Genomic DNA, 23,335 nt, shown 5'->3' with positions numbered 1-23,335 from the left:
GATCAATGACAATTCATACAACCAGAAGTATAATGTAGTGGTAGTTAAATCCACTTGAATTTTTTTTTTTCAAATACTGTACCAGGATTTTAAAAAGACGATTCCATATTCAACCCAATAAGCATTCATGTCCCTATTCATTCTTTGCATGTTACAGAGTTAGCTCCCTTGCGGGTGGGTTTTGATTGTTACGTCATTACTTTGTAAGCACAATACACGTCGTTTTCTCCGAAACGTTTGCATTACGCTCCCAAACACATGACATCACAATCAATATCTACCTGCATGTGCAGATAACTCTGTTATATGCAAATTCAGAATAAGCCCCCCCACCCCTCCTCCCCTTTTTTGAGACCTCAATTTAAATTGCCCAGACATAAAAAAAAGACAAATACTACACAAAACTGTATAGATTTGCAATAATTTTGTCTTAATAGCACTTTTTCATGCTTTATTATTTTTCAAATGCCTTGGGCTCTTATTGAGTCGAATACGGTACATACTATCTAAATAAGAATAACTGATTTATTTAGAAGATTTTTCCGAAAAGCTGTGTAATAACAAAACAAATGATTATGAAATAAACTTTTTAATTTCTGAAAATTTTCAAAAGTTTAGCACTAATTGTTCCCTGTTTAAACATGTTCTTGCAGGGCTTAACAAATTCACCCCTAAAACACACTTGAATTGTTCAAATTCAAACGCTGGAACAGTTCATTATGAATTTTCTGGGGTAATGAGTTGAAATTTTAGTAAAGATATATTCCCAGAAGTTTTTAAACGATTGAAGGACTATTCTGTCATCGAAATGTTGGATGAAAAACTTAAGGTCTTTGATGATTATATAACTAAATTGATGTTAATTAATATAAGTATTAATTACTAAAACATGTTTAATTCTTAGCACAAAATGTATTCATGAACAAGCAATATATAATAAAAAGCTCTGTGACGGCCAATCATTATTTACATATTAAAAAGATACTGCATTGTATTTTACTACATGGGATGAGTTACTAAAATACATACAAAATATTAAGTTTAATTCAACGACATTATTTAACAACATTAATAGTATTTCAGTATAAACAATATTTCAACCTTCAATTTATTTTTTCTCATATCATAAGGAATATGTTTTTGTTAAAATCAAATCCTGTTGGTTAATTAGTTTTTAATTAGTGTGTAATTGCATCTGCCAAATTTGTTAATTTCTGTGAATATTCATAACTTTGAATTTAATTGTTAGAAACGCTTATATATATTTAAGTGTATTTGCTAAACATGAATTTCATCTGAATAAATATAAAACTGAGACAACAAAAGCTGATGATAACAAAATAAATATGAATAATGTCATTGTTTGATTTCCATATTTACATAACTTTATGCATCACAAGCATATTGGTACTTAGTGCTGTGTCTGTATGACATATTCCATCTTTGCACATTACAGAGTTAGCTCCCTTTCGGGTAGGCATCGCTTGTTGCCTCATTATTTTGTTTGCTCCGAAAAGTATGACGTTAGCTCGCATACACAAGATGTCATAATCAATACCTACCTGCTAGGGAAGATAACTCTGCAACATGCAAATACGGAATAACAATAACACAATGACATTTGCTGGTACTTCTGTAAATGAGGATGTAAATGAATCTATGCAAGGGGGGAGATTTTCGCTAATTACGCTAATTACATCATTTCACCGTGAAATTTCCACAATGCGTTATATTTACTGAAAATATAAACTATATTTTTATCAAATGCCTGAAGTTATATATGTCGCGAAAATAAGAACTCTTGAAAATATCTATGTTTACATTATATAACTTGTCTAAACCAAAGTCACATGGAAAAAAATGTTTGGTCATTTTATACTTATTATTCGTCTAGATTTCCTTCATAAATATTTTCAAACTATAGGTGTCAATATAAATTAATATTACATTTATATTCACCTCAGGGTAGTGAAATTAAAACCCATGTATGGCAGTCTCTTGGAACTGACCATGGCTCAGTGTTCCTCCAGATACTCCAGCTTTCTCAGACTCCTAAACCTTGCACATACATCTTCAAATAACATGGACTGAATATTATCAGTTAAAAAGGTTTATTTAACAAAATCAAACAAATAAAAAATTTTGACACTTAATTATTTATTTGATTATCAAATGCACCTGGGAATTATAGTTGAAATGATTTTTATTTGTCCATAGTTTGAAAATATCATAATATTTGTTCGGTTGTATATCATTAATAGCACTTACTGCTATTATCTGCTAATTATGACCACCGGTCAGTTAAGTTGACCAAACAAACATTGGTTTAGACAAGGTATACTGTACAATTTATAATTAACATTAATCAATTAGGATTATATTTAAAACATGTTACATTTGTACAGACAATAAACTGATGTCATCTCATTTTAAAATATGGCACTGAGAAGTCTGCACAGTATGTGTAACCTAAGAAATCAAATTGTAACAAAAATATTTATTGTGACAATCTTACACCATACACATAATATAGAAAACATTAATATTATTTTTCCATTTTTTCCCTCCTTTTAAATCATTTTCAAACAGAGATTTTTCTAATCATCATTATCTTTTTCCTTTAAGCTTTTTCAGACAGAGGTATGTATATCTCTTAAAGTTGATATACTGTAAAAATATAAATATTAGTGGTGATCATATTTACAAGATTTTCATGCTAGAATTTTGTGTTAAAATATGATTTCACATTTTCTGTACGATTTCATGAACCAATTGTGAAGTAATTGTTCTGAATGTAAGAAATTATCGTACTGCCAACCAGCTCAAACCAATTCTGAGCTATAAAGTCTGATTGAGCTAAAATTAGTATATTTTTATTGTATATCCCATGTCAATAAAGCGCCTTGTATAGAACAATGTATCAATACACAAAGGTCACAGAGGTCAACAAACTAGAACAGGTAAAATGGAGGTAAGAAATCACAAACTACAACATACACTTCCTGAGTCAAAGTTTAAAGTTCAAAGTTTATCTCCTTTTGAAATAATACAACGTGAATATTCATAAGTATAAAACAAATTTAAAATTATATGTGTACACTTAACTTAAGCTTGTATTTAGTAAATACAAACAATTAATTAAAAGTTCACTTCTGACTGACACGTTACTATGGAAACTGGCCTTTGAGGTCAGGTGACACCATACACTGATCATTTGACACCATACACCAATCATGTGACACTATGCACCAATCATGTGACACCACACCAATCACATGATCCGACATCTTTCTTTTGTTCAATCACTTAGCAAACCTCTAATCCTGTTTCAGATTTAACTTAAATAACAAGCATGATAATCCACTATTCTTAACTTTTAAATTCATCTTACGAAAATCACCTGGAGTTACCATTTTCGCCTAGAAACAAAAATTCCAGTGCACTGGGATCTAATTACAAAGAACAAGTTTTTAAATGTTGAGCTAAAAATTTCAAAAACAAAAATATAAAGACAAAATGATTAAATAAGATGCTCCAAATCTAAATGTATGAGTTGTTTATTTTTAGTGTATCACAAGACAATTTGTAAATGGACTTTGTAAACACAGAAGAACGCATGTTATTGTCACTGATTTTAATTAAACCCGTTTAAAACGACAAAAACTACCCGATTATAACTTTATCATTGAAATAATTTAGCAGCCCTAATAGCAATAATGGTTCTATTGCTATTTATATGCTAGATCAAATATAAAGCAATTTAAAAATTCAAGGGGAAATAAAAAAAAAAATAAACAGCCTGCACAAGTTATGATCAAAAACGAGAGGATAGATATGCATGAAATATATGCTTCTTCAAATTCGAAGTAGAAAAAATGTTTCTGCATTTTGAGGTTTAATTTAAAAATCCCTGTTACCTGTCACCTTATACAGGTCTTACCTGATAAAGTACACAGGTAAGCCTTCAAACTCATGGCAGAGATCTAAATCTACGGCTTAGAAAATTAACGTGAATCTGTGCAAGTTGCAGAAAATAATGCTCATAAATTGAGGTAACGTTGCTTAGTGACTTTATCTTATCGATATAATATGAAAAAAAGAGTTTGCTAAAGCTTGGATTTATCATTGTGATTATATACACTGAAATACAATTAATATAATTTAATTATAATTGATAATATGTGTTCATCTTCTTTGTTTATAGAAATGTGAAACACAGTATCCAGAGAAAAACAACCGACCAACGGTCAGTACCTGATAGCTGCCCCACCTGAGATTCAAACTCGTAACCTAGAGGTGGAGAGCTTGTGGTAATATGTCAAAATATCTTAACCACTTGGCCACTGAGGCTTTATCAATTTTGGTGCACATATTCAACATTATATATCTGGTAATTTCGCAGGCCAAAATTTACATATTTTAAAAATAAATTTGCAGGTCAAAATGTTCACAATTTTAACAAGAATTTTTTTTGCAGTTTTACAATTTAATCTGTGTCAATAAATCATTGAAATTTGGTACAGCAATCATAATTCCAAGCTTTAGTTCATTGTTACCCGTAACCAATTCCGTCTTTGCAAATTACAGAGTTACCTCCCATGCAGCTAGGTATCCATTGTGACATCATTATTTTATGAGCAAAATTCATATCTTTCTCTAAAGGTTTTGCTCGAAATCACATGATGTTGCTCGATATCACATGGTGTCGAAATCAATTCCTACAAACAAAGGCAGACAACTCTGTAATATACAAATAAAGAATATGAATCGTGATAACTAAGCTCTTTAAGAAGAGTGTAAATTATAATCATCAACAAGTTTAAACAACAAAAGAAGAAATGTACCCGTTCATTTAGTCAGAAACAATTTCAAACATAATTTATATGATATTATGTGTATATGTGTAACATATGTATATATTAATTATTTGTAATCAAAGACCAAAATATTCAGTAACAACCAAAACCCCAAGGACATTAATGACAAATATACAAAAATTTTTTTTTTAAAACCCATGAATAGGATTATGGAGGTTTTACTAAACAGAAAAATTTGTCAGAAAATGACTGTAATCTTGGAGTTCAACTCGCTTATATATCACACAGAAAGGACATTTACATGGAAAAGATTGGTATAAAGCAGGACATACATGTAATTAACACTGAAACATGACCAGTGGCTGGAACATACACAAGTATATATTTACTGTACTGTAAACCATCTTTCTTTCGCGATTTCCATTTCAAAACGAGTTCGCGAAGATTAACATTCGCAAATTTAAAACTGAATGGAAATTCATATCAATATAAATCATGAAGACACTAATTCACGCAGATAAACATTTGTGAATTTGCATGGATCGCGAAATTCGCGAAAAATAACTCACATGCGAAAGAAAGTTGGTTTACCGTGACTGAATACAGTAAAATCGCGAAAAATAACTCACATGCGAAAGAAAGTTGGTTTACCGTGACTGAATACAGTAAAATCTGCCTTTAGCGACCTCCTCTAGTATCTGTAGAGTGACCAGTTGCTTGTTACTATAATACTTAAGACCATTTTCTTGGGGTACCAATTGTCAACTTGGGCACAAACTGACTGGTCTATTAGTTGGTAAGCCTACATGACTACGTCTATTACAAGACTTTGCCTCACTGGCTAAATTCAGTGTTCTGTCAACGTAGATTAAGACCACTAGCCTATAAAGACCATTTTATCTTAATCCTTTAAGAATGGTCTTAATAAACATGGTTACAGAAAAACAAATCGTCATCAAACACTTTACATTCCAGCCTTGGATATTTACATGCAAATTCACTTTGACTATGTGTTGTATATTGAACTATGTGTTGTATATAGAAATCAGATATTGGAATAGTTTGTACCGGGCATCATCTTTATGAATGAGCAATGTCATGATTTTTCAATGAACTTTTAAAAACAAACCTGTCTCTGGTCAGTCAACATTTATATAGAGTGTATCCGTTTGGCAAAGGGAACACAAAAATCTTCAGTGGTAAAAATAATGAGGCTTAAAATGATGAATCATTATATATTGTACTGTTAAAACTATTCTCAGAGACGCTTTTTTTTACAATTTGTTTTTGTTAACTATGGAGTTATCTGTCCTTGTAGTTAGTATTTATTTCACAATTTGTGCAACCTTTCAGTGATTGTGAAGTAACAAAATTGAAGCAAAATAAGACAATTGCCGGAAGGTTGGATCAATTGACAGTGATCATCCTTTAAATTTAGTAACATTGTTTTAATAGTACAAGTATCTCAAAACTGAAAACCAGGGGTCAATATTTCATATATACCAGCAAGGGCAGATAACTCTGTAATATCCAAAGACAGAATCATTTATGCAAAATAAACTAAATAACTTACAGTACATAAGTAGTAAGTAACCGGTATTAATTGGGCTATATAAAAATATTGTCATTCTAAAATTTCTTACATAAAGTGCAAATTTCAAGTATGGTAAATATTATCTAAATCTATTCATCTTTGTTATCCTGATCAGAGCGACATATGATGGTTAATACATTGTACGTTTTTAATGAAATTATGGTTTAAATATACAAAATAATATGAAAATCAGATCCATAAGAGACTTATATATCTATATACACATGTAAGTAAATCTCTTAACATGATTATTTCCGCAAAATGGAAATAATTCAAATTTCACCGGCTCGACAAAAATGTGAATAGAGTTAATCAAGTAACTCCTTAACGTACATAACAAGTCTCCAGTCCGATAGTTCTCTGTAGTCTGGCATGATAAAAAATGTCAAACAACTGTTCTGTACATTACAGTTCAAGGAGAGCAGCTCTATATAGTGTCTTCTATCTATAAAGCACTAAGACTAAGTGTCAGGGTGAAGTGTATCATAGTTGTCCTGAGAAAAACTAGCATTTCTTGTAACATATACATGTACATTACAGCTTTGTAATGATAGGCCTTCATGAAGAAAATGTTTAAATACAAGAACTCAAACTTTGAAGACATGAACAAATACTGTAAACAAACTGATTCTAGTTCAGTCAAATTTAAGTGCAGTCAAATTTTAGTGGTGAAAGTCAAATTTTAGTAGTCAAAGTCAAATTAAAGCGCAGTCAAATTTTAGTGGTCAAAGTCAAATTTTAGAGCAGTCAAATTTTAGTGCAGTCAAATTTTAGTGGTCAAAGTCAAATTTTAGTGCAGTCAAATATAGTACTGTCAAATTTTAGCCCAAATACTAAAATTATTATAGCCCAAATACTAAAATTATTAGGATGGTTATGAATTTGAGTAATTTCATGATTTAATACCAGAATATAACATAGGATGTTGTAGGATGTAAATTCACAAAATATTTATGATAAGTAGTACAATGTAACAAACTCATTTATCCCTATACACATTTAGACTCTTCTGCTTCAAGAAGTGGAACAGTCCATTATCCAATTTCAGGGATGAATGGGTTGTAATGTGTTATGATTCAGCTTTATTGAGTGCAACTAAGCATCTTCAATTCATAACAGCAGGTTTTTTTTTCCTGCAACAGTTAAAAGTAATCTCAATCACCCCTAATATTCTACAACAGACTTTTTCTGTTTTTGAATTAGAGAGGGTATAATTAATCTCAATCACCCCCGATACTCTACAATGGACCATTCCTGTCTTTGAATTAGAATGGCTACATGTGTCTTCAGGGGTAAATGGGTTTAATATCTGCTATGTTGAAATAATAAGAATATTAAGGGAAAATCAAAATGAAATGAATAACATATTTGTATAGACACTGCTGTTTCCAACATCAAACAAATTACCTTGATGCATTGTCTATGGTTAAAATCACTGGCCTTGAATAATTATCTGACATGTGTCAACAGATACATGCGCTAATGATCACAGAAAACTGGACAAAAATAATCACGATTTCAGAAATGTAAATCAAATTCACTTACTTCTAACATTCTCATATACCAAACAAGGATTTTTACTCTAAAACAAACAAAAATTATAAAAATAGCACTAATATTTTATAGAACTTCTCAGCATATTTCATGAATCAATTTTCAAAATTACAAAATTAACTAAGAATAGTTATAAAACAAAACATATATATACTTAATTTTTCATTGTCACTAGCAACAATCTATCCTTTTTAAATTTTGTAAACATTTTGATTTGAATTTCAAGGGCTCAACATAAGCCATATAGCTGAAACCATGAAGCAGATGCTTTTGTAATTTCAATTTCAAGCTAAATGACTAGAAACCCTGTGTTATTTCTTCAGAACACAAATTAAATCAGTTACTACAGAGCATTTTGCAAGATGAAAATACAGCTGCACCATAATTGCAAATTTTCACATACTGTATTCGACCCAATTAGCACCCATGTCCCTATAAACGCCCCTCCTGCTTTTAAGGCCTCGATTTCAATTGTCCGTGCATAAATAAAGACCAAAACTACACAAAACTGTCTAGATTTGCAATAATTATGTCTTATTAGCGCCTTTTCAATTTTTTAAACGCCCTGGGCGCTTATTGGGTCGAATACGGTATATAGTGCAGACAAGCCTATATTAGCAGATGAAAAATTTGACTAAAACCAAATTAAAAAAAAATAAAAACAATTTTAACCTCATGCACCCCTTATGATACATTTAGACTGGTCTGCTTCAAGAGTAGGGACAGTCCATTATGTAATTTTAGGGGCGAATGAGTTGAAGTGCAAATATATTTTCACAATTACCTTTAATCAAGGTAAGATAGCAAAATCATGAAATTAAATACAGTTTAAAATTAATTTTCTTTCCAGACTTGATTGAGCATTACAATGTATTTTCAGTACTTGCTTGACTTAAGTCAGTGATAGTCTGTTTCAGAAAAATATATAAAAATAAATTCAAATATTGATGCTGCCAAGTCCGGACATTTATGTTAAATTCTGTTATCAATATTCTGCTAAATATAAGCTTATTTGCAATATATTTGTATAACTAGAGACCAAATAGAACTACTTATATATTTCCTTTTTTTTTTAGTAATACTCCAAATACGGATGAAAAATTGACATATTTTTTTTTACAATGTTCCTAAAATTATGGCTGAAAATATACAACAAAATATAAACAATTAATATATAAACAAGTAAAAAAATGTTAACAAAACCACAGGGTAAATTTAGTAAAAGATCATTTCATCATACTCCAGGCAAAACAAAATTGCACTTGCAAGCAATATACACTGGAGGTGATCATCCCACTAGTCATACCAAAACAAAACAGATTTAAAAACAACAATAATGAATAAACAAACAATAATATGAAAACATATGATGTTGATTCCATTTGATTCCTTCCTCTTTTTTTCTAGCAGTTTAAAAAAATAAGCATTATATATATACATATTTCCTTGGTTTGTTATACAACCACTTGATACGACATTAACATAGAAAACTACAGTCAAACCTGTATAATTTACTCAGTCACCCCTAAAGACACATTTGGACTCTTCTTTTTTAAAGGCTAGAAGAGTTCATTATGCGTTTTCAGGGGTTAAAGTAGCCACCCAATGCGACCGACAAAAATTGGCTGATTATACCAGGTGGAATCAAAATTATTTAACTAATTAAGAGAGACAACGATTTATATATAGGTTAAAAATGTACTTCTAAAATTACATACCGGTATCTTCTGTATATAATGCCACATAGTCAATATTTCGTCTTTGCATATTACAGAGTTAGCTCCCTTGAGAGTAGGTATCAATTGTTACATCATCATTTTGTGAGCGCAATTCAATTCGTTCTCTCCTAAAAGTATGACGTTACGCCCGCAAACACATGACGACACAATCAACAACTACTCACAAGGGCAGATAACTCTAATATACAAATACAGTATACAAATATATATGTTATAGCATATTAAACTGAGTTTTAATAATTTCCATAAAAATTCACATGACTGCAACTACAAAGACAACGATCGTAATTTGGACACAATTTTATTGGCCACTGACTGATTAATTAGTTTTCATCGGGAGGAACGTAAACTGACTACTTAATAATTATGCAGCTGACAGTTTCTGTTGAGCATTACAGCAGGTATGACTGTAGTTACTTATGGAGAATAGCTAGACACACAGTATACCTATTAGTTATTACGACTTTGCATATTACAGAGTTGCCTCCCTTGTGAGTAGGTATCTATTGTGACGTCATTATTCTGTGTGCAAAATTCTCGTTGATTTCTCTTTAAAGTATGACATAATGCCCACAATCACACGATGTCACAATCAATTCCTACCCGCAAGGGGAGATAATTCTATAATTTGCAAATACAGAATATTATGATGTGAAATCTAAACAATGCTGAGATACATTGGAGGCTAATCAGAGATTTCAATGGATTAATGCAAAGATGTACCTGAGGTTGTAAATTCAAAGACTGACCGTTTTAAGACCTACCTTAATACAACACATGTGTACCAATGTGACTGAAGACAATGTATCTGTCAAAACCTGAGTTGAGGACGAAGAAAAATTAGTAAAATCACCACAACACTGTTTGCATATATCAAAACATGAATAGGTATTAAACTAATTGATTCCATTTCTTAAATTGTGCTAAAATATATCTATTTATGCTACATTGGGAAAACTATTCATTCTTTATTATTATCATTAATTTCATAAATACACTAACGAATAGTTTTCATCGATGATAAGTACAAGACACCTCTCTGTCACTCATTCACCACTAAAATTTCAAAAATGTTATAAAGGAAAACAAGTGGATAATGTGCCCCAAATCAATAAAATATTTTGACTTTGAGAATATGCTTTTAAGTTAAATATTAAAGAACCAACTCCAAACCAAAAAAAATCAGATTTAGTAGATAAGTATCTTGACTAGATCATATCAATATCCATACTACAACCAATAACAAGTACATGGTGATCCATCATTTTATCAAAATGAAAGTAAAATTGAATAGTGACAAAATGTATTCTATAAAATAGTGATGAGATAATTGATAATTAGACTAATTAGACAGAAACTAAGGCATCCATTACTCTATTACAGTATATAACTATGAACTCACTTCTCTAAAGCCATGAACTAGGTTCTATATCCAGGAATTTGCTCCCATATATCAAACGGCCATGAACCTGGCTCTAAAACCATAAACTTGAATTTACACTTGGTTTTACACCAATGAACTACCAGTAGATTATATAGTCATGAACTAGATTTTATAATTATAAAATACATTATGGCCATGAACTCTGTTCTGTATATACCCATGACCTAGGTTCTACAGTCATGAACTAGAGTTTATAGTCATGAACTAGGTTATGGTCATGAACTATATGTTATGTAGATACATACATGTATATACCAATAAAGTAGTATAATCATGAACTAGGTTATGTACCCACGAACTTAATATTTTAATGTGAACTAGTTTCTATACCAGTGTACTCCTGATTTTGATTCATCCCTGAAAACTCATTTGGACTCTTCTAGTTTAAGGACTGGAACATTCCATTGTGGAATTCCAGGGGGTAAAAGGGTTTAATATTTGGCCAGTGTGTTGAACCTAAAAAAGCTGCCAACAGTCCTAAGGGCTGAGATGTAAAAATGATTTCACCATTTCGGGGACATTTATGTCCCATACCAAATAGTGAAAAGCTTCTTTGGCAGGTTCTGCAACAGTGTGAGAAAGAGAAACCAATTTTAATTTGTAAAATAACGTGAGGTAGATTATGAACTGTTCTCCATTAAAAAAACCTCTGATCAGCCTCCAAAAGTTAATAAAACTAGCTAAATATGTAATAGATATATTGCCATTTCAGAGTTACATACCATATAAAGAACCCTTTGGGTTCAAATGAATTCCATATAATGTATAAAATGGCCTGAAGCCATCTCAGGCGGCTCCAAACTCTGTTTAAGAAACACATAGATACGCATAATTAGGGAAATATTTCCCTGCCAAGAAAATAGCTCCTATGGAGTCCTACCAGCCAAAAAATTTCAGCTTACACTAAAACCAGAATCAAGAATCATCTGCATGCTTTGGTATATCGTAAATTTCTGAAAACAGGGGAGGCAACCTGATTCTTTGCCACTGCGACCTGTACCAATGTATGATATCATTGTGCTGACTCCCTAGGGATCTAAGCTGGGGTAACTTCACAATAGTCGTGCCAAATAGATTCTCTTCTGTTGAATGGTTACGACAAATCTGGAGTTTCAGGGCCTCAATCAGCTTGTCCTGGATTTTTTCTACAGACTTCATATCACTTAGGCCACGGCGATCTGAATTGGAATACAAAATTTGAAGAAATTACTTGCAAGCACTATTGTGTATTTGCATAATACTTAGTTATCTGCCCTTGGGGTTTGTATTGATTATGATGCCATGTGTTTGCGAGCGTAACGTCATCCTTTTCAGAGAAAACGATGTGAGTTTCACTCAAAACTCAAAACAAAATGGCGTCACAATGGATACCCAATGGATACCTACCAGGTATCCACAAGGGAGGTAACTCTGTAAAGATGGAAAAGCACAAATGACAGTGAGAAACTATCTTATTTGCTATTTATTTAGTTTTCTAGTGATTAGGTGTTTTCAAAATTCATTTCTATTGTTTGTTTAGCTTTCTACTATTATTCTTCCTAGATTTGCTAAATTCGCTGATTCATCTAGATGTGTAAAAGTTATCACTGCTCCACCACCCTCAAGAAAATTTTTTTACACCAACAAAATATAACAGTAGTTATACCACTCAAAGAATTACCTGGAGTAGCCAGCACTATAGCAGCGAAGAGACCAATCTCTGTATCGTTGAGATTAAGTTGGTTAAAGCTGATAGCCAAGTCAAACATACAGGACACGAACTCAGGCTGCAAGATCACAACAAGTGACACTTAAATGTTGACAAGAAAAGATTTACAACAACTTATAACTGTTATTTTTGTAAAAATGTGTTTTTAGAATTAAGGTATACTGTAAAGTGTAAACCAAGTTCCTTTTAATTCCTGAAAGGTTTTCTCTGCAAATTAATTTGTGTATCCGTTATATTGGAAGTTTCCATTCAATATTTTAAATCCGCGAATGTTAATCTTCACACATTTGTTTTGAAATGGAAATTGCGAAATTTATTAGCTGTGAAAGAAAGTTGGTTAAACACAGTATACTATAAATTCACAACAATTTTATTTTGCAAATTTAAAACTTAATATTTGCTTTGTATCAAGATATTGACTCATTCACCCCTGAAAATTCATAATGAACTGTTCCATCCATTGAATCAGAAGAGTTTAAACGTGTCTTTAAAGGTGAATGAGTTAATGTTTTAGGAAAAGGAATTCCCCCAAAAAATGTTGTTAGAATTTAAGAAACATTTCGATTGAAATGTGCGAAGGGAACTTACAGAAAATACTAGAAACTTACTGAAAATAATAGAAACTGAAACTTAAAGAAATACTAGAAACTTACTGGAAAATACTAAAAACTTACAGCAAAATATTAGAAACTAACAGAAAATACTAGAAACTTACTTGAATACTAGAAACTTACAGAAATTACTAGAAACTTACAGCACAATACTGGAAACTAACAGAAAATACTAGAAACTTACTTGAAATACTAGAAACTTACAGAAAATACCACAGACAGTTCCTCACGCTGTATCATGTTGCCTTCCTCAAATGTCAAAATGCCTTCATGTTTGTTGAACATGCGGGCCATTCTGGTAAGCCACACCTCAAAGAAGCTGCCCTTTATAAGGATGAGCTGGTCGTCCTGAGATAGGTCTGAGAATCCTGTGAAGAAAATTAATTCTAAACTTAATACGTTTTCTAAACAGCATTATTTTTCTGTTGTAGCTTTAATTACCTTTGAGAACGTTAACATTGCTATTTTTGTATTTTTCTATAGATTAATATAAGAGATATGTGTTAAAAAGTGAAACAATTCACTGTTGTACTGCTGTTTTTGGATAGCAGAGCTATGCATAGCATTTCAGGCATCATTATCCTTGAAAAACATTGTGATAGACAATTCAGTCTTTTCATATTACAGAGTTTGATCCCTTGCGGGTAGGTACGTCACAATCATTACCAAACTGATAGGGCAGATAACTCTGTAATATGAAAATACAGAATATATACCAAAAAATAGCTTATATTACATTAGCTAATATAACCAATGATTAGTTAGGGGTGAGAAAATACATCAGACTATCAGACTATACATTGTGACTGCATGACTCTAAATTTAATCAATCAAGGACAAATTCAACAAGAGGCTCTGTATCGCTCAACTGGTTAATCTAGGAAATATGACAATAGAATGCCACTTTTATTCATACTATTCAATCAAAAATCATTAATTTTCTCTTTGTTTCTGGTTTTTTGATTGGCCTATTCATTTTTTTCTTTCCACGATGAAAAAATAAAATCTGAAAATAGCGCGGAAACCCGATGTTATCGTGACGTCACAATAGAAACATTGATGTTGCGTATCGATTTGGAAAAAATAATCCCTTGGAAAAAATCAATGGAATCATACGTGTAAATGTATTTCATTTTAAAAAGTAGCCTGGAAAATTAATTATAAGCATTGAAGTCACTATTTTTTAATTTCATCGGGTTATGAAATAAATTTTGTTTGCAAACTTTTGTGAGAATCCGCTACGTGGATTCACACAGTTTGCAAACAAAATCTCTTTCATACCTCGATGAAATTAAAGAATAGTGACTTCAATGCTTAAACAAACACTGACTTTGTTCTGTAAAATCAAAACTATACTTAAATGTTCATGTACAACTTATGGCCAATTCATATACTGGAATTTAACAAAATTCAGAATGCAATACCATTGCAATTGTAGTCTGCTGTAGTCAAAACTATCACAATTTACTGAAATAAATAACTAATAAATGGTTGGTCGATGCAATTGATATCATAATTGTTGGACGATACCTGGTATCCGTTTGCCAAACTCGACCACGCTGTTTATCGTCGGTGTGATTAATGATGCCAGACACAGCCACATGGACAATTTCTGTGCCTCTAGTTCCTCATCAGTAAACTGGACTGGAGTCGTTGGGATGGGAATCTGGTGCATCTGAATAGATAGAGCAGTATATTAATTTTCATATCCTATATATTTACACTTGCTAGGCTTGGTCACTATACTCTAATACTAGCCGATTTTGTTTACCATAACTGCATGGTAACATTGAACTTTGAACTTGCGTATGAAAATGTTCTGTGCAACGTAAAAGGACTACTTTTTTTTTAAAAAAAGAAACACATGGCTTTGTTTACATTTTGACGCAACATTACGTGTATATTGTTGTTTTTCATAGAATTTTGGAAAAATCTAAACAATATATACATGTTTTATATTTATATATGATTCAAACAATTTTTAAATTAACAATTGTATAAAGAAACGGAAAAATATCCCGACCGGGCCGACGTGCTTTCATTTTTGTTAAAAATGATGGGTGTCAAATGTAAACATTACCTATGTGCCTATGTTCGTCCTACGATCGAGTCTTTGGGGTGGACGGGCGTGAGACCCTCTGATAGAGCTGAGGTCAGTTATAAACATATCCTCTTGTCTTTGTTCTTTGAGAATTTAATCATGTGTATTATAAAACATGCACCGCTAGTAATCCACGTGTTGACAGTTACGCGTCACCACAAATACATACAAGTGAAGTTGTTCCATAGATGGCGATGGATCTAAGCGTAGATTATATAATCACATGGCTCCGAAGGATGTAATATCGTCAAGTCAGACGACAATCTCAAACAAATTTAGCTACTTGAACACTGGTGTTTTGACAACTTCGGAAAACTCCAGTGTGTAAGCGTGCGTCAGCCTCGCCTTGCTGCACAATATTGGTCACCGAGTTCACACATGTGGCCGTGAACAAATACTTTATGTTATTACGCTATATATATGAACTTTAAGCAAAATTGAATACCTATTTAAAGTTCTGACCTTATTAAATAAAATTATCTCTGAAATTTACTTTGTTTGTCATGTTTATTTTACACTAAAATATTGAACTTTTTTGTCGTCGCGGATGAATAATTCTACCTTACGTGAAGCGTCATCATTCGCTGTTCAATTGAGTAAGCTCCTCCCACTTTTGACCGACTTTTATTGAATAATTACGTCACTTTCAAATGACAATTTTATTGCATAAAATATTAATAAAAAGTCGTGTGAGTGTAAATATAGGGATTGGATTTCGTTTTTATGTTAACCATGCTTGTATGGAGCAATTCCTCTAAGAATATATTCAATATGGGGCGCTAACGCGCCCCATAGAATATATTCTTAGAGGAATTGCTCCATACAAGCATGGTTAACATAAAAACGAAATATATTCAATATGGGGCGCTAACGCGCCCCATAGAATATATTCTTAGAGGAATTGCTCCATACAAGCATGGTTAACATAAAAACTAATTTTCATATCTCTATATACTGTATAGCGCTTTAGAAAATCTTCAAGATGCATATTTCACGGTGACGTCGATGGAACATAATCACAGGGTTTTAATTAATTTTTTTTTCTAACGATGGTGAAATTCTAAATATTTGTATGCAGATTCACACAGTTTGCAAATAGTTTTTTTTCTTTATACCCTGGAGGGGGCCAAGCAAGTGACCAAGTAGTTAAGATATCTTAACACATTACAAACCCTCCACCTGTGTTGTGGGTTTGAATCCCATGTGGGGCAGTTGGCAGGTACTGAACACTTGTTTTTTTTTCTCCGGGTACTACGGCTTTCCTCAACAAACAAACCTGGCTCGTCCTTAAATGACCCTGGCTATTAATAGAGTGTTAAACTAGTAAAACCAAAATTGTACCCCGAAAATTCCAAAATAGTACCATTACTGCTATTAGCCTATACTTACCAGGGTAGACTGTTTCTTTTGTATGTGCTTCACTTTATCCTCAGTCACGGTACAGTTGGCATGGTGAGCCTGCGACACACTGAGAATGATGTCGTAGATAGCGAGCTGTTTGCTTTCCAGGTCCGTCTGGTCTAGATGCTGGTCAGTGGAGCTAACACACTGGTCATCCTGACTTTTTGACCGCTTTGGCACCCGACCATAACGCACAGCTGTTGTTGTATAAAATATAAAATACTGTTATTAATTGTGTTTTATCCCGACTCCTTTTCCTTAGTGTTATCTTTATTTTCCAACAATAAGAATCTTTCATCAAATATTTCTTTTTACAGTCTTTTATCTTGGAGAAAGCTAAATATAATACTAGATTTCTTAATCAATATTTGAATATTCATTGGGTCATAAAAGCCCCAAATACAAATTTCTGGTTATTTAAAATAACAAAACAGTTAAAAATTTTAAAAATTAATTAATATTAACAAGAGGCCCAAGGGCCTTAACGGTCATCTGACTATCTTGGCAATAGCTGTATAGGAAAATAATTAGATATGGTGTCATGGTAGCCATCTTCAATCTGGGATCAACCAGAGATATAACAATACTTTGACAAGATCATATCAGCCGCATTTCATGTTTCAAGTTTCAGTTAAATTGCACTGGTAGAACTTGAGAAGAAGTTCAAAATGTGTTTTTAAGATGGCATCTGTGGCAGCCATCTTGGATCATCTGTGGCAGCCATCTTGGATTTTGGATCGACATAAAATATAACAACACTTGGTCGGGACCATGTCAGGATCATTTCATGCAGGTTTCAGCTTAATCACACTGGTAGAACTTGAGAAGAAGTTCAAAATTCAAGATTTTGGAATATTTGACTCTCATGACCTTGAAAGTAGGTCAAGGTCATTCATTTCCACAACTTTGATAGCCCTTTATCTCAGCATGCTACTGACTAAATATGAATACCCTGGACCTTTCGGCTAATTAAAAGGTGTAGTTAAAAGATTTTAGCTTAATTGACCCCTGTGACCTTGAAAGAAGGTCAAGGTAATTCATTTTTATAACTATGGTAAACCTTCATCCAAGCATGCCACCAGCAAAATATGAGTATCCTGGACTTTTTGGTTAGTTAACAAAAATCGTTCAAAGAATTTAGCCTATTTGACCCCTGTGACCTTGAAAGAATGTCAAGGTCATTAATTTTTACACCTTTGGTAGCCCTTCATCCCAGCATGCTACAAGCCAAATATGAGTACCCTGGACCTTTTGGTTAGTTAGAAGAAGTCGCTCAAAGATTTTAGCCTATTTGACCCCTGTGACCTTCAAAGTAGGTCAAGGTCATTTATTTTCACAACTTTGATAGCCCTTTATCCCAGCATGCTACAGGCCAAATATGAGTACCCTGGATCTTTCGGTTAGTTAGAAGAAGTCGTTCAAAGATTTTAGCCAATTTGACCCCCGGTGACCTTGACAATACGTCAAGGTCATTAAGTTTCACAACTTTTGTAGCCCTTCATCCCAGCATGCTACAGGCCATATATGAGTACCCTGGACCTTTTGGTTAGTTAGAAGATGTTGTTCAAAGATTTTAGCTTAATTGACCCCTGTGACCTTCAAAGTAGGTCAAGGTCATTTATTTTCACAATTTTGATAGCCCTTCATTCCAGCATGCTGCAGGCCAAATATGAGTACCCTGGACCTTTTGGTTAGTTAGAAGAAGTTGTTCAAAGATTTTAGCCTATTTGACCCCTGTGACCTTGAAAGTAGGTCAAGGTCATTAATTTTCACAACTTTTGTAGCCCTTCATCATAGCATGCTACAGGCCAAATATGAGTACCCTGGACCTTTTGGTTAGTTAGAAGAAGTCGTTCAAAGATTTTAGCCTATTTGACCCCTGTGACCTTGAAAGTACGTCAAGGTCATTAATTTTCACAACTTTTGTAGCCCTTCATCCCAGCATGCTACAAGCCAAATATGAGTATCCTGGACTTTTTGGTTAGTTAACAAAAATCGTTCAAAGAATTTAGCCTATTTGACCCCTGTGACCTTGAAAGAACGTCAAGGTCATTAAATTTCACAACTTTTGTAGCCCTTCATCCCAGCATGCTACAGGCCAAATATGAGTACCCTGGACCTTTTGGTTAGTTAGAAGAAGTCATTCAAAGATTTTAGCCTATTTGACCCCTGTGACCTTGAAAGTAGGTCAAGGTCATTCATTTTCACAACTTTGATAGCCCTTCATCCCAGTATGCTACAGGCCAAATATGAGTACTTTGGGCCTTACGGTTATTGAGAAGAAGTTGTTTGAATGAAAAGTTTACGCACGGCGCACGGCGCACGACGACGGACGGTGCATGATGACTATAGGTCATCCTGACCCTTTGGGTCAGTTAAAAATTTTAAAAATTAATTACATCAAAACTACATTGAAAACAACAATTACAAAGTGCAAAAAACAAAATTTTTACTAATTTTTTTCATTTTCTGTATATCAAATAATTCTTGTAAAAGATTTTGACTTTATAATTAAGAGATCAATAAACAAGACAAATTGAAGTTACATTCGCAAACATCAACAATCCTAAATATGTAATAACTTACAGTCTCGAGACATGCCCACTGCCAGGCACTTCTTAAAACGGCAGTACTGACAACGATTGCGATTTAACCTTATCACCATACATTTTCCATCTCTCAGACATCGGTACTCAATTTGCTTCTGTATGCTCCGACGGAAAAAACCCTGTAGAAAGAACATTTTTTCATTTAAGTTTTATCCTTCTCTCAAGGTTTCAGTTTGGTAGCATTATGTTTTATGAACTAGAGGACCATGCAGTAGATAAGTTGTTGGCTAATTATAAGCATACTTATCCTCAGTAAGTAAAGCTGTTTATTATTTCAATTATCATTATCTGCAATATGAAATAAAAAAATCTAGCAATTTTTTACAGAGGAATAGAAATATGTGCCCAAACAAGGGAGATAATCATAATTTGCCTTACATGCTTCACATGACGTAATGCCATAGTGGAACCAGACAAGGGGAGATAATAATGTTTTATCTTACATCAATCCTTCACACGACGTAACGCCATAGTGGAACCAGACAAGGGGAGATAATAATGTTTTATCTTACATCAATCCTTCACACGACGTAATGCCATAGTGGAACCAGACAAGGGGAGATAATAATGTTTTATCTTACATCAATCCTTCACATGACGTAACGCCATAGTGGAACCAGACAAGGGGAGATAATAATGTTTTATCTTACATCAATCCTTCACATGACGTAACGCCATAGTGGAACCAGACAAGGGGAGATAATAATGTTTTATCTTACATCAATCCTTCACACGACGTAACGCCATAGTGGAACCAGACAAGGGGAGATAATAATGTTTTATCTTACATCAATCCTTCACACGACGTAACGCCATAGTGGAACCAGACAAGGGGAGATAACCATATTTTAACTTGTATCCTTCGCTCGTAGTGGAACCAGACAAGGGGAGATAATCATATTTTACCTTACACCCTTCACATGATGTAACGCCGTAGTGGAACCCTGAAGCCTTGTCCCCACACACTTTACATGGCACAAAAGTTTGTTTGGGGCTGTTAGAATCTGCTGCTGCTGCTTGTATAACATTTTCTTCTACAATTTAAAATCAAAAACAATAAAAGAAAAATTGATAAAACAAATAAACATAACAGTTGATTTAGAAATATAATTTTGTTTATCTATTTCAAAACTTACTTGTACATGTATAGATATAGGATTTCTTGAACGGTTGATTGACTTTATGATAAATTTCAATGGAAAACCATTTCTCAGTTTCTACACACTAATTTAATGATTGCGAAATGTATATGTATTCTTACTGACCAAAACAAGCCTTATACATAAGATTCTTTTTTCAAAATAATAGATTAATTTCAAATCTAATGTATAAGCAAACTATAAAATGAGTTTGCATGATCAACAGTTGTATCCTCATCAATTAATTAATGGCTCATTATATATGGCTCATTAATTATAAATTCGACCACACAATCACTGCTGTCAAGAATCACTTAAAATGACATTTCAGCTTAAATATGGTACTGGCAGCTGGCGATCAGTTCTCACTAATTAAAAAATCTCGCCATTGCATCTGTAGCTGTACGATTACCACTCAAATTACGTCAATAAAGTCATCTTCTGATAGAAGACACTTCCATCCTGATTTCCACGAAATATTGTCTGTAAATTTGTACACGTGATGGCGAGAATTGGTATTTGACCAGAACTGCTCGCTTGCCAGCAAATTTAGAAAATTGAAATGATATTAATATAGGGCCGATAAAAAATAAGTTGATGTAACTTTGGTCAATATATATATGTGCACGCAAACATTTATTCTAATTCCAAGCTCCCCACATATATACTTTTACGTGAGACATCTAAATTCTTCTTACATCAGAATCCTTCTGTTAACATTTAACTTAATTATAAGCTATTGGGAGTAATGTGACAAACAAAAAGAGTTCTGTCTACATTAGCCTAATTGGTAAATACAAAGCTTTGGAATTTAAATCAAAATACAGGCTATTGTATTTTAATCAACGGCTATTGTATTTTAATAAAAATACAATATAGTGTATTTGTAATATGTTACACTGTCTGACATTGTTCTTATAACGGTCATTGGCCTACATTTGCATACCTTTAATGTGTTTGACAGGTGTAAACATTTCCTCGCTGTGTGAACTGTTAATCATGTCTCTGTTGCCCCGGAAGCTACTCGAACTGGCACCCATCACTCCAGTTCCATAATCCATGCTATTTGCTGTTGATCCCTGACTATCCACAATATCTGTTGACTGATTGAGATAGTGTGCTGAAGTCAGTCTGCTTCTCCTTGCGTACACATCAGAAAGAGAGCTACTCGCCTCGGAGCTGTCTGAAACCTCCATGTCCTCGAATGACGTCGATCAACGAAAGTGCATCTAAGGATAGCTGATACCCGATATGTATGGCCCTAGTAGATCACGAATCATTGCAAGGCCCCATTTGATCTTCATACCTCTAGTTGTCTATTTCATATATCATTTGTATATTTAATGCAATCACTTTCTCACAAACAATGAGAGATTTTTCACATCCAGATTCAACATCAGCGATCAGCTGTTCGACGAATTTATCATGTGGTGGAACTAAATATCAACATCAAATATATTCACGTCAATTTCATGCGTCGACTTTCATATACAAGGTAAATGGTAGTCCTTACCTCGAATTGCAGCCACGAATGACACCTTCATATTAAGCAAACTGTGTTACAAACCAAAATAATGAAATCCAATGAGACAAAAAACATATGTAAATGATTTCAACATGGTGGGTCTATTTACCACATTCTTGGCTGTCCGTATATTTTCCCATGATGCATTGCAAAATTAAGAGTGCGCGTGTACTTTCGGTTTGCCCCGTAAACGAAATCTCACAAATAATACATAAAAACAAAATACAACCTATTGACATGCAAAACGTTGCCGTGCATAAGTTATATGCACGGTGACATTATTTTTTATTATTGTTGTTTATATTGGAATTTGTTTGTAATTTTCTATGTTTCGATAAATTCTTATGTCAACTAGCTAGCTACACGTAGCTGTACCACTTCTTGTAGATATCGCCAGAAACATGCAGTCTACATAGAGATTGGGAACTCCTTTGTCCTTGTTGACAAGTTTATAGACATTTTCCCTTGGCTAACTACTTTTAACTGTACTCTTTTAAACGTGGTATTTCTGCATCAATATAAAGTTGAAATATTATTTGATGGTTAGATATAACCAATCTCTCTCTATATATATATATTGTCCCGAATAATATTAATTTGAAAGCATGTACAGTTAATGATCAATTTTACCTGGGGTTTTTCCTCCAAAATCACACATTCAAAACCGGAAGTACATTTTGTTTTATTAGATTATAAGTTAAATTGTTTTTCTCTCCAAAACTTATCAAACTCCTTATTATCCCCTGTACCCCTTACCATCTACTCTCTGACCCCTGTACCCAATACCATCTACTCTCTACCCCATACCCTCTACTCTCTACCCCATACCCTCTACTCTCTACCCCATACCCTCTACTCTCTACCCCATACCCTCTACTCTCTACCCCTACTCTCCACTCTTTATCCCCTGTACCCAATACCATCTACTCTACCCTCTGTACCCCTACCTTCTACTCTCTACCCCATACCCTCTACTCTCTACCCCATACCCTCTACTCTCTACCCCCTGTACCCCTACCTTCTACTCTCTACCCCATACCCTCTACTCTCTACCCCATACCCTCTACTCTCTACCCCATACCCTCTACTCTCT

General features: G+C 33.3%; 1 protein-coding gene across 2 annotated transcripts; it reads right to left on the bottom strand.

Moving 5' to 3' along the window:
• Positions 1-5,430: 5,430 nt before the first annotated feature.
• Positions 5,431-22,357, bottom strand: LOC138330149 (ecdysone-induced protein 78C-like). Of its 2 annotated transcripts, none has more exons than XM_069277563.1 (8): positions 21,664-22,357; positions 20,485-20,612; positions 19,556-19,697; positions 16,958-17,166; positions 14,998-15,142; positions 13,672-13,835; positions 12,809-12,914; positions 5,431-12,326 (listed from the first exon to the last, which is right to left on the bottom strand). In XM_069277563.1, the coding sequence occupies exons 1-8, from the start codon at positions 21,911-21,913 to the stop codon at positions 12,064-12,066; spliced, it is 1,407 nt and encodes a 468-aa protein (XP_069133664.1). In that variant the 5' UTR covers positions 21,914-22,357; the 3' UTR covers positions 5,431-12,063. The 2 variants fall into 2 exon arrangements, with proteins under 2 accessions (XP_069133664.1, XP_069133665.1); XM_069277564.1 differs by having other exon boundaries at positions 22,231-22,355.
• Positions 22,358-23,335: the final 978 nt, after the last annotated feature.

The sequence above is a fragment of the Argopecten irradians genome, chromosome 8 (genome assembly GCF_041381155.1).
Source record: "Argopecten irradians isolate NY chromosome 8, Ai_NY, whole genome shotgun sequence".
Lineage (NCBI taxonomy): Eukaryota > Metazoa > Mollusca > Bivalvia > Pectinida > Pectinidae > Argopecten > Argopecten irradians.
Note: the sequence above shows the minus strand (reverse complement) of the source record. Positions and strands in the feature narration are given on the sequence as shown.